The 15,405-nt window shown below is 36.6% G+C and overlaps 1 protein-coding gene across 1 annotated transcript in view; it reads left to right on the top strand.

Moving 5' to 3' along the window:
- The window catches only part of Herc1 (HECT and RLD domain containing E3 ubiquitin protein ligase family member 1), a 160,319-nt gene that overhangs the window by 107,997 nt on the left and 36,917 nt on the right, over nucleotides 1–15,405 (top strand). The window contains 13 exon segments of the mRNA XM_029543584.1: nucleotides 1,257–1,373; nucleotides 2,016–2,247; nucleotides 4,295–4,419; nucleotides 5,579–5,799; nucleotides 6,704–6,972; nucleotides 7,746–7,798; nucleotides 8,449–8,649; nucleotides 9,597–9,771; nucleotides 10,482–10,752; nucleotides 10,875–11,088; nucleotides 12,113–12,318; nucleotides 13,335–13,462; nucleotides 14,924–15,051. Of these exon segments, the coding sequence (XP_029399444.1) occupies nucleotides 1,257–1,373; nucleotides 2,016–2,247; nucleotides 4,295–4,419; nucleotides 5,579–5,799; nucleotides 6,704–6,972; nucleotides 7,746–7,798; nucleotides 8,449–8,649; nucleotides 9,597–9,771; nucleotides 10,482–10,752; nucleotides 10,875–11,088; nucleotides 12,113–12,318; nucleotides 13,335–13,462; nucleotides 14,924–15,051 (2,340 nt within the window).

Consider the following 15,405-nt stretch of genomic DNA (forward strand, 5'->3'; position numbering starts at 1 on the left):
TCTTTCTTTCTTTCTTTCTTTTTCTTTTGGTTTTTCGAGACAGGGTTTCTCTGTGTAGTTCTGGCTGTCTTGGAACACTCTGTGAACCTCGAACTCAGAAATCCACCTGCCTCTGCCTCCTGAGTACTGGGAATAAAAGCATGTGCCACCACGCCCAGCCTGTGTCTTTTCTTAATTGAAGATTTAAAAGGCACTTAATGAAAGTGAACTATATTTATAAACTGAGTGCTTTCTATGTTTTGAATTATAGATTGAATTACAGCCATTTGGAGAGAAGTAACAATGCGTATCAATCACATATGTCCTCCCATTGTTAATAATCCAGTGTTCTGTGCTAACAATGTCTTTCTAAGTGTAGCTTTAATCATAACCCATTTAATTGTAATGTATCAAGGAAAGAAATATCAGTGGAAACCCAAATTGAGGGGCTTCATACAAAATAACTGGTCATGATATGTCATGTATCACAGTGGTTGACCAGCAACTCAGGAATGTGAGGCAGAAGGATCACAAGTTCAAGTTCATAGTAAACAACTTAATGAGGATTTGTCTCAAAATAAAAAGTAAAAATAGAGTGAGAGAGTACTTATCTGGTATGTTTAAGCCCCTGAGTTCAATCCCTAGTACTAGCAGAGGCAAACCAAAGGAGCTTCAGGAGGCCAAAGAGACTTCATAACCAGGTAAAATGCACAGATGATCCTAGATCTTTTGCTATAAAGAATATTACCAGTATATGTGGTGAAACTAGACTGGGAGCTGTGTTAAGTGATCATATTGTTAATCTTCAAATTCTGACTGTATTTGTACAAATTGCCTATTAACATTCAGAGAAGTTAAAGCATCTGGTTTGCTGTTAATTCTGCAGTAGTTCAGAAGGAAAAGATTTCTTTATGCTCTTCTTGAAAATTTTTGTGTATTTTAATTTTTATTATGAGCATATTTACTTATCTGTAAACAGCTCTATTTGCTATGAGAAGTTTGGCTTCATTTATGGTTTTAAACAAACAAGCAATCAATTTTATAAAACCCTCTCTCTTGGGCTTGCCTCAAAAATCATGATCCTTCTGCCTCAGCCCCCCTGAGTGCTACGGTTCCTGACAAGCAGTTCCATACCCAGTTTTGTTAATCACATTTTAATAGTAAATTTGTATTGAGTTTGAATAAGCCTTGGAAATTGATGTGTCACAGTAGCTATGTGTATACTGTGCTTGTGGTGTCTAGTATTTAAGCCCACTTTGTTCTTTCTTCTGCTTCAGCCTTGTCAGACCCAAGCAGCAGACTTTCGACGTCCCCTCCTCCCCCAGCAATTGCAGTCCCTTTACTGGAAATGGGATTCTCTCTTCGACAGATTGCTAAAGCCATGGAAGCTACAGGTAAGATATTTTTATACTGCAGTATTTATAGATTCAAGAATTCTTAAGTGTTATTGAAGGAAGAATTTTTTAAAGAGGTCATAAATCTTGTTAAGATTTTCTAAAAGTTATTTTATTTGAGTGTGTGTGTGTGTGTGTGTGTGTGTGTGTGTGTATGTGTGTGTGTGTATACAGGTATGTACATGTGAATGCAGATTCCTGTGGACAGAATTGGGTTTCCTGGACCTAGGGTTAGAGTTGGTTTTGAGATGCCTGACATGGGTATTAGGAATGGAACTTGTATCTCTGGAATAGCAGCAAATGCTCTTAACTGCTGAGTCATTTCTGAGCCTCTATTCTTAAGATTTTAAACACAGAGCCGGGCGTGGTGGAGCATGCCTTTAATACCAGCATTCGGGAGGCAGAGGCAGGCGGATTTCTGAGTTTGAGGCCAGCCTGGTCTACAAAGTGAGTTCCAGGACAGCTAGGGGTATACAGAGAAACCCTGTCTTGAAAAACAAAAAAACAACAACAACAAAACAAACAAAAAAATTTTAAACAGCAGATCTATTATAAAATCATCAGAACACTCATAAACTAACGACATAAGATATTGATTATTTTATCCAAATTCAGAGTCAGACAACATTTCTGCTTGTATAGGTGCTCGAGGAGAGGCTGATGCCCAGAATATCACTGTTCTTGCTATGTGGATGATAGAGCACCCTGGGCATGAGGATGAGGAGGAGCCCCAGCCAAGCAGCACAGCAGACTCCAGACATGGAACGACAGTTCTGGGAAGTGGCGGGAAGTCAAATGATCCCTGTTATTTGCAGTCACCAGGAGACATACCATCAGCTGATGCTGCTGAAATGGAGGAAGGGTTTAGTGAAAGGTAAAATTCTAGTTTCTTTATTCCTGTCTCTTGTGTCCTATCTATTGCCTCTAAAACCCTATTTCTTTCCCATCATAAATGCTTCTACTGCTTTATAAATTTAATAAAAATAAGAAAAGATTGAACCAGATGGTGGTGGCACACACCTTTGGTCCCAGCACTTGGGAGACACGCAAGTGGATCTCTTGAGAGTTTTAAGGCCAGCATGGTCTACAGAACAAGTTCCAGGATAGCCAAGACTAACAGAAAAACCCCGTCTAGCGTCCTGAGTTCAGTCCTTATTAGCACTGCTAAAAATCAAAACAAAACAAAACAAAAAAACACAACTGATTTAGTTAGTGAATTTGATAGGAATAGATTTTTCTGTCTCATTTTAGTTAAATTCATATGTCCATTTATTTTAAAGTTTTCTTCAGTGCTGGGGATCAAATCCAAAGTTATATCTGCTAGGCGAGTACTCTTACACTGTGATATGTAGATATATTCCCAAATCCTATAGTTTTTACTATCTAGTATTATATAATCTCTTTTTAAAAAAAAAAATAAAGCTGTGAAAAGAGTTCTGAAGTATATGTATCCTATAATGAAGTATCATAATGAGATATAATAAAATATCCTAAAATTTTCTCTTAAAATCACTTTGCTTTTACAATTCTATGACTATTTTCTTTTTCTTTTAAAAGTTTTACATGTATAGTATTTTGCCTTCATGTGTATTTATGCACCCTGATCTTGTCTGTTGCCTATAGAAGCCAGAAAGGGATAGGTTATATCTTACGAAACATGAAAACCTTTTATAAGTTCCATGAATATTTTCAAATTTTAATTTGAAATATTTGTTTCTCCTTGGCACAGATTCTCTATCATTTTAGGTGTTAAGTATTTAATGATTTAGGGTTTAGTTTGAAGTTATTTTTTCTTCTGCTGTGGGGTTTGGATGATACTCCAGGCTCCTGATCCTGTTTGATTATGGAGATGAATTAAGTATCATTTTACTATTGGAAGAATTCAAAATCAGGTGAAATTAATGCCCAAGAAGCCATGTATTGACACACCTAAAAGTAAAGAGCTTCACAAGGGATGAAAAATGTTTGAAAGTTTTGTCATGGGCTAAGGGGATAGTTACAGTTGTACATGCTTATAGTATACTATAGACCCTGGGTTTAATTGCCAGCAACTCTCTCTCCAACTCTCTCTCTTCCACCAAAAATGTTTCATTCAAGTCATATCCATTTCCTTTTTTTTGATACCGTCAGTATCTTATTTTAAAAAAATGATGTTTTTATAGCCAAAGACATCGAGAATGACAAAGCAAGCAAACAAGAAAAACAGTTCTAACATGTTATGATGGTATTCTATAAAATGTCTTAATTTTTATTTTAAAAGTTTTAAGCCTTAAAAACCCGTTTAAGGAGTGATTATAAGTAAAGTACTTGCAACCTGAGTTTAATTCCCAGAATCCTTTTTTAAAAACCCAGGCATGGATGGGTGTAATGGTACACACCTTTAATCCCCACGGAAGGAGGTGAAGCTCTATGAGTTTAAGGCTAGCCTGATCTTTATATCATGATTTCTAGGCAAGCCAGAGCTAGCTACATAGTGAGACTCTTTCTTTCAAAACACACACACAAATACACACATGCACCCGAGGACACACATACACATATCTCACCATCACCACAACCACCACCATCATCTGAATAGGTAGAGATGCGTGGATTCCTAGGACTCAGTAGCCAGCCAGCCTGTCTAGCCTCCTTGGTTAGTTCCAGGACAGTAAGAGACCCTGTCTTGAGGGGGGGGGCAAAAACAGTAGCTAAGAAACAACACTAGATTGTCCTGCCAGCCTCCACACATATTCCCCTGCACCCACACATAAATGAGCATACACACAGCACACAGACACACGCAGGAACATTCACAAACTATTTTATTCTCAGTGATATTTGGAGAGAAGGGTAATACCACAAACAAGCATGTACTTCTGCTTTCTTTTCATGAGAGCTTTAAAAAAAAATTCTTGTTGCCTTCATACTTGCTTTTGTAGCCCTGATAATCTGGATCATACAGAGAATGCAGCTTCTGGAAGTGGACCACCAACTAGAGGTCGCTCAACAGTAACAAGAAGGCACAAATTTGACTTAGCAGCTCGTACACTGCTTGCTAGAGCAGGTAATTATTCTTCACATGCCTCTCTTGGTGAAAGATCTCTTTTAAAAATCATTATAGAAACAGGACTAAAGAAGATACAAACTAAAGAATTTAGTGAATGGTGATGATGTTATTTAATGGAATAGCAATTTGCATATAATTTTGAACTCTGTTTAATTTCACTAATCACAGCATGCATTCATAGGATTACCTCTAGGTATTGGAGGCTATGGTGGCCCTTTGTAGATTTTGAAAGATTTTGTAGCTGCTCTCTGTCTTTAGTCAGTTATAATTTGAGAAGTGATGCTGCATATTTAATGTTTAACATCAGTGGTCAGAAGTTTCTAGGAGGTGCACTATACCACACAGAAGAAGACGTTGGTTTTTCTGCTGTACTATAGATTTAAAGCCTCACCACTAGACCCTAGGGAAGCAAGAATAAATTCTCTTAATACATTAGTAAATTCTAGGATTAGCTTGAGAGCATGAAAGCGTGGGAATATATTTTCTTTCTTTTGGCGGTTTTTATTATCCTGGCAATTAAAGCCAGAGCCTTGCACATTCTAAGTAAACACGTCACCACAGAGGTATATCTTTATTCCATTATTGTATCACCATCATCACCATCATCACCACCATCACAATGCTAGGGATCACACCCAGGGCCTTATACATGCTAGACAAATAGTCTACCATTAAGCTATATCCTAGCCACAAGAAAATATATTTCCCAAACTGGAAACCATATTACCATTGTTAAAAAGAATTTGATTATTAAAATATCAAACATAAGTGATGATTCAGTCATTTATGGGAACTATGAGAAAGAAATTTGAGACTTGCTTAGAAAATATAGGCTAGACATTTACCATAAAATGAAGAGGCTGAATTATAAAATTGAACCTAGAAGAGTAATAATAGGTGATATTTATAAATTAAATAATATTTATAACAAATAAAAATATAACATCTTAAATTTTTTTGTAGTAACTTATTTATTATTTAAACTTATCAGTAGTCTGAGAGATAGTATACCTTATATGATAGTTGTAATTTTATGGTTTGGGATCCAAAGAAGTAACTGAGTTAGATTTTCTTCTACATATGTGGCAATTAAGAACTGATGAAATAGAATTATTTTCTTCATGCAAATAAAATGCCTTTTTTGTTTTGTTCTGAGCTGGGTTATACCGCTCTGTGCAGGCTCACAGGAATCAAAGTCGGAGAGAAGGAATATCTTTGCAGCAAGACCCAGGGGCGTTGTATGACTTTAATTTAGATGAGGAATTGGAAATTGATCTTGATGATGAAGCAATGGAAGCTATGTTTGGACAAGACCTGACCAGTGACAATGATATTCTGGGAATGTGGATCCCAGAGGTACTGGATTGGCCTACCTGGGTGTGTGTGACTGCAGCGGGGGCTGCTCTGACTTATTTTCCTGCCCTCCTGTTCATACAGCTTACTAACAGCAGCCTTGCCTAGAGTTGAAAGAGTCTTTCATCTCATCCTGAGGTTTGGGGATTTAATGATTGAGCATTGCGTTGATACTCACAAACTGATAAGAAAGTCTATCTTGTTGCTTTCTCTCTGTGATTTATTACTTCTCTCCCCAGACTAGATGACTAGAGTCATATTGTGGCAATGCTTCGTTGTGATGTTGAAGAGAAATTTCAAAAGTTGACATTAGGCCCTAGTACATTGCTGGGTTGTATAACATGATTGCTTTAATCACATTCCTGTCTGAGTGCATGCTCTTGTCCTTCATAGTTTCTATTTAGTCAGTAAGGCTCATGTGGGAACCAGTGCCAACCCAGGTCTTATAACACCTCTCGTCCATGGACAGTCATGTAGGTTTACGTGTATATTAACTATTTAGCATTACATTTTTATAGGGGAAACTTTAAAGCTCATAGATGTGAACTTTTATCTACTTGATTAGGCTAATAACATAAATAAACATAATGGTATCTTAGAAATTCAGAAAATAGGTCTTATATTATGGCCAGGTAAAAAGTGTTTTCACTAGAGAATATTTTTAATGGTTTGAGATAAATTTAAATTATTGAATTCCTTTTTTATTTCCAGCAAAATAATCTTAGTTTATAACTCAAGCAAATAGAAGAAAAGCAAAACACACCTTCAGATTGTGTGGTCTGAATTGTGACTTGAAAGAAAATTATGTAGCACTAATGAACACCATTGTACTATTGTAGGATATTAAAAAGTAGCTAGTTTTGTATCACAAATAATCTACCTCTTACCCTAAGTTGACTATAATTTGGTATAAAATCATTTTGTACAGCATGTTTGTGAGTCTGAAGATAGGGAAGAAGTGGTCGTGTGTGAACTTTGTGAATGCAATGTCGTCAGCTTCAACCAGCACATGAAGAGAAACCACCCTGGCTGTGGGCGCAGTGCAAACCGCCAGGGGTATCGCAGCAATGGCTCCTATGTGGATGGCTGGTTTGGTGGTGAATGTGGGAGTGGAAATCCATACTACCTGCTGTGTGGCAGCTGCAGGGAGAAGTACTTAGCCCTCAAGACCAAGACCAAGACTACAAATTCTGAAAGGTACCTTGAAATTGTGTTATAGATACCAGCTTCCTTGGATGAAAACATCTCATTCTGTTAAAACACAGAAACTGTAATTTTCTTTCTCTCTCTCTCTCTCTTTTTTAATGTAAAGAATTAATTTTGACTATATTGGAGGCAGAGCTTGTGGAGGTCAAGGAATTACATTCTCAGGAGATTTGGGAGCCATTTTTATTCTTTTGGTACCCCAGACATAGTAGCATGGCAGCAGACCCTTCATGACAGTTTCACTCTGTCAGCCATTAGCATCTTGACAGTTTGTGATCAGGGTCCTCATTTTAATTCTCAGAGGTATAGAATCAAGTTTTCAAATGGATGTGTTTTCAGCATATTTCTGTTACCTTAACTAGGATGTTCTTCTTGACAAAAAATATATATTGTTCTGTTTAAATGGGCTTCTGTGGGAGAATAAAAGAGACTTTCTTTATATACCTAACCTCTAGTTCTACAACTGTTAAATCTTTGGTGCTTTGTAAGACAGAGTTTGATTAAAAGAATTATTGAAGGTAACCACAAATGTCCCTAAGGATTTTTGGGGTTTTTTGTTTGTTTGTTTGTTTGTTTTGTTAAAGTAGCCATTGATCTATAAACGTGTGTACAAACGGTAGTTTTTACTGCATTTGTCCCATAACACAAGGCACTTTTACTTTTTGCTGCTTTATTAATGGACTCTTATAATATTCTAATGACTTGATTTGCATTTGGGTACTAACCTTTATATAAAAACACGATATTCTTCATGTTTGGTGCAGGTACAAGGGACAAGCGCCAGATCTAATTGGCAAGCAGGACAGTGTGTACGAAGGTAGTCGCTTGTTTTGGAGCTTCCTTATTTTATGTGTATTTTTATGTATACTTCTTGCTTAACATCTGCTACTAAACTTTACCATTAGGTGTGTTTGTGTCTATGTACATATTAACTAGAGCTTTTCCTAAGTGAGTCTGAGGTTGCTTGATAACAACATTCCATTCTTGAGAGTCATAGGAGAAAGAAAGAACCCAAACTCAAGTGCCAGGTTTACCATAGAGTAGTAATTCGTTTGGAGGTTTTTTGTTTGTTTGTTTTCCCAGAATAGCAAAAAAATATAACATTTTGAAGTTTTTTCTATCCTAATTGTGGAAAAAAAATGAATGGAAAAGTGGGGGAACAGTTGAGATGAGTATAATTTGTTTTCTAGAGCATTCATTTGCTTGAATTTGTATTAGCTGAGCCCTCTGTGATCAGTTGTATTGTAGCATTTGCTTTTTCTTTCAGTGGATCTTATTCCACTCCCCTTTCCAGTAGTCTCATATTCCTCAGGAATGCAGCTTGCTCAGGTCTCCAGGAGATGGCGCTGTGTTCATTTTGTGGCCCTCCTTGACCATTTTAGATTTTAGATTTATCTTAAAATAATCACTCTTAGCTGAACTATGCCATGTTTATATTCACATGCCATATATTTATTTAAATTCCAGAAGACTGGGACATGTTAGATGTTGATGAAGATGAAAAACTAACAGGTGAAGAAGAATTTGAATTGCTTGCTGGACCACTTGGTTTAAATGACCGGCGCATTGTGCCAGAACCAGTTCAGTTCCCTGACAGTGACCCCCTGGGAGCATCAGTAGCAATGGTCACAGCTACCAACAGTATGGAAGAGACTCTGATGCAAATTGGTAAGTTGAAAGGCTTATTATCATTAATTTTTGGTCTATTTTAATATTTATATTTTTTTTTTTATATTTAATATCCTAGTAGTAGAAATAATGGTTTAGCTCCACTTCATACCAGCAAGTCTCTTTGGCCATTTGGTGGGGAAGTAGTACTGAATATAGTTCAGAGGTTTGACATGAGGGATTTTTTTTTCTCTCTCTCTATTCTTTTCCACCTTATTTTTTGAAACAGGATCTTTCACTGAACCAAATCAGAGCTCATTGATTTGGCTAGACTGTTCAAGTTCACATGTATACCACCCCATTCCACATACCCCTCCCCTCACACCAACCAAAATTTAAAAATTGGTACCATCAGTGGCTTAGTTCTTTATTTGTACTCAAAGCATACTTTATTTCTATCTTTCCTGTCTATGGAGAGCTGTGTCAGTGATTAAGAGCATTGTTGCTCTTGTAAGAAAATCCTGGATTCTGTTCCCAGCTCCTACATGGCTGCTTATAATATCTGTAACTCCAGTTCCAAAGGACTTGATGCCCTCTTCTGTCTTTCTTCGGCACTGCACACACATGGTTCACATACATACATGTAGACAAAATATACACACACATACACACACACACACACATATGTATATATATTCATATATATATATATATATATATAAAACGAAATACTTTTTAAAAACTATGCCTTTCTTATATCTCTTAATATCATAAGTGACACATAAAAAGAATAGAAAAAACATGTATTTAATGGAAAAATCTCTTCTATTAACTCAGAAATCTCTTGTTTAATATCTTAAGGAATTTTCTACTAGTTCTAGATGAGCAAACATTGTCTTGCTATATTTCTTTGCAGATTAGAACCTACATAAAACAAAGGAGAAAAATTCAGTAGTCTAGATACTTTATCTTACTTTGTTGAAAACTGAGCAAAATCCTGCTTTCAGGTTGCCATGGGTCTGTGGAAAAGAGTTCGTCTGGGAGAGTAACATTAGGAGAGCAGGCAGCAGCCCTTGCAAATCCTCATGACCGAGTAGTGGCTTTAAGGAGGGTGACTGCTGCTGCTCAAGTCCTTCTGGCCAGAACCATGGTCATGCGAGCACTGTCTCTTCTCTCAGTCAGGTAAGTATTATTATATCAAGTGATGTAGTTAGCTTCTGATATATTTCACTCAGGAGTATGGTAGGGGATATGAAAGAGTTTTTAAAACTTGACAATGTATTGTTGAATAAATTTAGGTTAGTCTTAGTCATTATTGCTATTTATTTAGTTAATACTTGGCTGTTTTAAGGTTGAAATAATGCCAATTTAGTAACAGCTACATATCTTTTTTTGTTGTTCCAGAAACTGGAAATTAAACTGTTTAGTTGATACTAGGTAGAAATTAAATAGTGAACTAGTGAACTAGTGTTTCTGCAGAACTCATAAGGAATAAAAATAGATAAAACTAATGCATAGCTTTAAACACTAGATAGCGGTTACTTCTGAAGACACAGTGGCTATGAGGAGCCCTCAGCAAGCTTCTGAGGTGCTGCTAGAGTTCTGTTTCTTGACTTAGAAGATAGGGATTTCCAGAATGAAAGTTTATGTTCTGTGAACATTCCAAATGTCATATTCCAGTGATTTAGTGATAACTCTTAGTGCATACAGTGTTCATTAAAAATAAAAAGTGTAAATGATCATTTCAATTTTATATCATGTTTTGATATAAGGACATATATAATTATACAGCTTTTGTTTGATTTGAATTTTTGATGATAAGTATGTGGGGTTCAAAAGTGCCCCTTAAGAAATCTGTTTTGTCTCTCTGAAGTCCTGTCTTTTCCTGACAGTGGTTCCAGTTGTAGCCTGGCTGCTGGTCTTGAGTCTCTGGGGTTAACAGATATCCGTACACTGGTTCGGTTAATGTGCTTAGCTGCAGCAGGGAGAGCTGGCCTTTCCACCAGTCCTTCTGCCATAGCCAGTACCTCAGAACGTTCACGAGGTGGACATAGTAAGGCCAGCAAGCCCATTTCTTGCCTGGCCTACCTGAGCACCGCAGTGGGATGCCTGGCATCAAATACTCCAAGTGCTGCAAAGCTGCTGGTGCAGCTGTGTACACAGGTAAGGTAGCTTCAGGAATTCCTGCTTTGTTTTTCCCAGGGATTCTTACAGCATTTTGAAATTAAATCTTTTTGTTTCAAAAACATGTAAAAATTAAACCATTTGTCCTGATTGCTCTTCAGAACTTGATTTCTGCTGCAACAGGTGTCAATCTCACCACAGTGGATGATCCAATTCAGCGGAAGTTTCTACCCAGCTTTCTCCGTGGAATTGCTGAAGAGAATAAGCTTGTAACCTCCCCAAACTTTGTTGTAACTCAAGCCCTTGTGGCATTATTGGCAGACAAAGGGGCCAAACTGAGACCTAACTATGATAAGACAGAAATAGAAAAAAAAGGTAAGTTTCATACTGTTTGAGTACAGTCTTCTATAGATTAAAATCATGTCTTCAGAGGTGTGGTTTTGCATTGTTGTGTGTAGTAAAGGACATTTCTTAAGTTTGGAATATAAAAAAGTTACAGAGACAGCTTTGTGTTTGTTTTTGTTTGTTTGTTTGTTTGTTTTTGAGATAGGGTATAATCGTGTAGTCCCAGCTTAGCCTCACACCAGCAGTCCTCCTGTGCCTCTTGAGTGCTGGGATTACAAGTTTGCACAGACACTGAAGTGAGTATTAGAAAATGTACCAGTTAGTGTAGTTACAGATAATGGCTTAAATTAACATACATGATAGGGTTCTTTAATACAATTTAAGTAGAAATAGTATGGAAGATAATTCTTTGAAAGGACTACTTAAATTACTATTTAACCTTCATTCCAGTCAAGCACATTTTAAGTGAGGTTGGTGGGCTTTGGGATCAATTGATCTAGTTCCTTTACTAGATGTGAAGATTCCGTTTTAAAATTATATACTTATGTGTTTGGTGCTAAGTACTGGAACCCAAGGCCTAGCACATTGTAAGCATGTGCTCTGTCACTTAGTTGTAACCCAAGTAATGTCCCTGCTAAGCTGTTTTTTGTTTTGTTTTGTTTTGTTTTGTTTTGTTTTGTTTAAAGCAGCATACACTAGCTTCTTATTTTTAAGGGCCTATTGCCTTTGCATGGGCCAAAAGATTATATCTGCTGTATTTCCAGTCCTTAGGTCAAGGACTGTTTATTGGTATATAATAAAATATTATTAAAAAAATATTAGTTTGCAGTGAATCAGATTTATTATGTAATTTGATGTGAAATACTTTGTCTTATATGCATATCTTAGTAAAATGATTGCTTATAAAAGAGCTAATTTATAAAAGAAATGGGTTTACCCATTTTTGTTTGTTCATCATCACCAACTCTCACCTGGGCATCATTTCATTGTTTTGTTTAAGCAGGTTTTATTGCCCAATTGTATGCCCATCCTTCCTATGATCCTTCTGCTGTAGGCCCTCTGGAGCTGGCTAATGCCCTGGCAGCCTGCTGCCTCTCCTCTAGGCTATCCTCACAGCATAGGCAATGGGCTGCTCAACAGCTTGTGCGCACTCTTGCTGCACATGACCGTGACAACCAAACTGCTCCACAAACACTCGCTGATATGGGAGGAGATCTCAGAAAATGCTCTTTTATCAAGTTGGAGGCTCACCAAAACAGAGTATGTATTTTGAAATCAAGTGTGTTAATTACTTGTCTGAGTGCTGAGAGTGTAGGTCTCCATATCTCTTTCTATGTCTCTTTTTCTCACACATATATTCAGGATTACCAAGATTTGCCTAATCTAGTTTCTTTGTATGTGGGTTAACAGAAAGAAATCAGTTCCTAGAAGATAAAGGCTTATCTATACAACAAATACGTGATGTTTTGTAGGTGATTAATCTAGTAGACCCTGAATTTTTAGGAAGGAAGTACTGAAATGAATTAATTTTAAAATCACTACATAGTCTGTATTACTTTTAGAGAATATACTTAAGATTTTTTTTTTGATTTTTTTTTTTTTTTTAAATGTTGTAGAAGGGTAGAAGGGTTTTGTGCGTGTGAAGTGCAGAGCCCATGGAGGCTAGAGTTATCAGATGCCCCCAGAACTAGAGTTCCAGGTGATTGTTAACTGTCCAGTGTGGGTGTGGCCTTGTAACCACTGAGCCATCTTCAGTCCCATAGGAAGTCCACACTGACATGAGTGCCATCTGAAAGGGATGTGAGAATGTGTGTGACAGCTTGCTCTGCCTCTTGGAGTCATTCCTTCTCAGCATGTCTTGATTGTTTATTGTTAACGAATTAAATATTTAGACAACATTTTAGTAGAGAGCAAAGTAAGGTGACTCATTGGGTAAAAGTACTTACCACCAAGCCTGATGTGATCCAAGAGGAGCCATAATAGAGGCGAGAACTGACTCCCTCAATTGTGACTGCAACATGTTCACTTTGGCATGTGCATTCTCTCCTACGGAGATGAAAATAAAATAAAAGTTTATAAAAAAGACTTTATTATGTCTTAAGTAATTTGAGGGAGATTGAGCCTAGTACTCTAAAGCTATACTTCAAATGGGTATTTTATAAGACATTTAGGAAACCACATATATTGAATAACATGGATTTTTTTAAATAGAAATTCAAATGATAAAGTCCTTTAAATCAAAATTTGACATGGCTTATCTCTCTTAATTTTTCTAGGTAATGACATGTGTTTGGTGTAATAAAAAAGGCCTATTGGCTACCAGTGGCAATGATGGCACTATTCGGGTGTGGAATGTTACCAAGAAGCAATACTCACTACAGCAGACCTGTGTGTTCAATAGACTGTAAGTGCTTGTTCCACTGGTGTAAAACTGGAGCAATCTTTGGCATGCCTCACCTTGGTTGTGTTAATGTAGTCCATCCTCATTAAAACTAAAGGTTTTTTCTTTTAGAATAATATTTCTAAATCTCCAGAATGCATGCTCAACTTTCCATGGTAGTAATTCAGGAAATAAAATTTTAAATTCTATTTAGAACAGAGCTTACTAGCAAATACATGTTTAGTTATATCAACCAGTATACTAATTTTCATTAGTCTTCTGTGGTTATTTGGGAATTAGAGTAGTTGCTTTTGTGTCAACATGTTGTATCTTTATAGTACTGTAGCTAGCTGTAGGTAATTTTTTTAAAAAAAACAGAATGATTTAATAAATTTTATTGTAAAAACTTTGAAATAAAAAAAAAAATCATACATTGAAAGTAACCAAGCCTAAAGCCTATGCATCTCACTGAACTTCTGTACAGTCAGACAGCCACAGACAGCAGCTGTGAAACTTTGCACTAGATTTTACACTAACACTACTGAATACATTTTTATGTGCTTGCCAACCAGACAAATGGAAACTCCACAACAGAGTTAGAACTAAAACATGATTGGTTTTGTATCTTCCTGTATAACTCATGCTATTACCCCCATTTAGTCCTTCCTTATCTCCTAAGATTTAATCTTGTTGCTCTCTTTTCTATTGATTATACTATGCCCACATATACATTTGTTTGCATATATACATATATCAATGGCTAGATTCCACATATGAGAAAAATCATGTGTTTTTTTTCCCTTTATGAGATTGTTGACCTCACTTGATATACATTCTACATACATCCATTTTCTTACAAATCTTATCATACATTTTATGTAGAACTGAGTATTATTCCGTTTCATATATACACCAGATTTTTATTACCCATTCATCCATTAATAGATAACTAGGTTGTTTTCAATTCTTTGTTACAGTTTAAAAAAATGGCTATAAATATGTGAGTATAGATATCCTAGTAACAGAGTATGGAGTTCTCAGTGTATATGCACAGAGGTGAGGTAGCTGGGCCATATGATAGTTATGTTTTTAATTTTTGAGAACTCTCCAAACTAATTAACCACAATGGCTGATTAATTTACATCACCACCAACATTAATTTGGTAAAATTTCTTTCTACATACATTCCTTTTCTAAGACATTTTGTATAAATTGGGCATACAGAAGTCGGTATACTCTGAATAGTAACTCTGTCTACAACCCATGTCAGTTCTGAAGGCCTTTGCTGACAGATTTTGTCCTAATAATGAGTAGTCAAAGCATCATTCTTTCATAGTTGATATTTTCTCCGTGGTGACAGATACTATTGACTAAGAATATCCTATGATAATGGCCTGTATGTACCCCTTGCTTCAAGGTTTGAAATACAGCTTACTAAATTTGGAAATGGGTGTGGAAATTGCATATTCATCTGTTGCATTTTAGGGAAGGGAATGCTGAGGAAAGCCTTGGGTCACCCAGCGACCCAAGCTTCTCACCTGTTTCCTGGAGTATCAGTGGCAAATACCTTGCTGGGGCTTTGGAGAAGATGGTGAACATCTGGCAAGTTAATGGTAAGAATCTTGCAGCTGCAATGGGTGCGGCCCAGCCCCCTTTTCACTTAGTCTTGGAAGCACTGGCTTCGCTTTACCTGGAAATCATGAGCTTTTCTATGAAAATACTGCACAGGATGCACTTTCTAGCAGTTTCAGGTACCTACTTCTGTAAGCCAAAACTTCTTTTAATGCAGCAGTAAGTAGGCTTTTTTAAGCTGTGTAATTTTCAGTCACTTGAAATAGCTCTATCATTTGTTTCTTTCAGAGATAAAAATTTTTATTAGATGCTTTATACTTTATTTTTTCCCTTCCTTCCTTCCTTCCTTCCTTCCTTCCTTCCTTCCTTCCTTCCTTCCTTCCTTCCTTCCTTCC

Source organism: Mus pahari, chromosome 10, assembly GCF_900095145.1.
Source record: "Mus pahari chromosome 10, PAHARI_EIJ_v1.1, whole genome shotgun sequence".
Classification (NCBI taxonomy): Eukaryota; Metazoa; Chordata; class Mammalia; order Rodentia; family Muridae; genus Mus; species Mus pahari.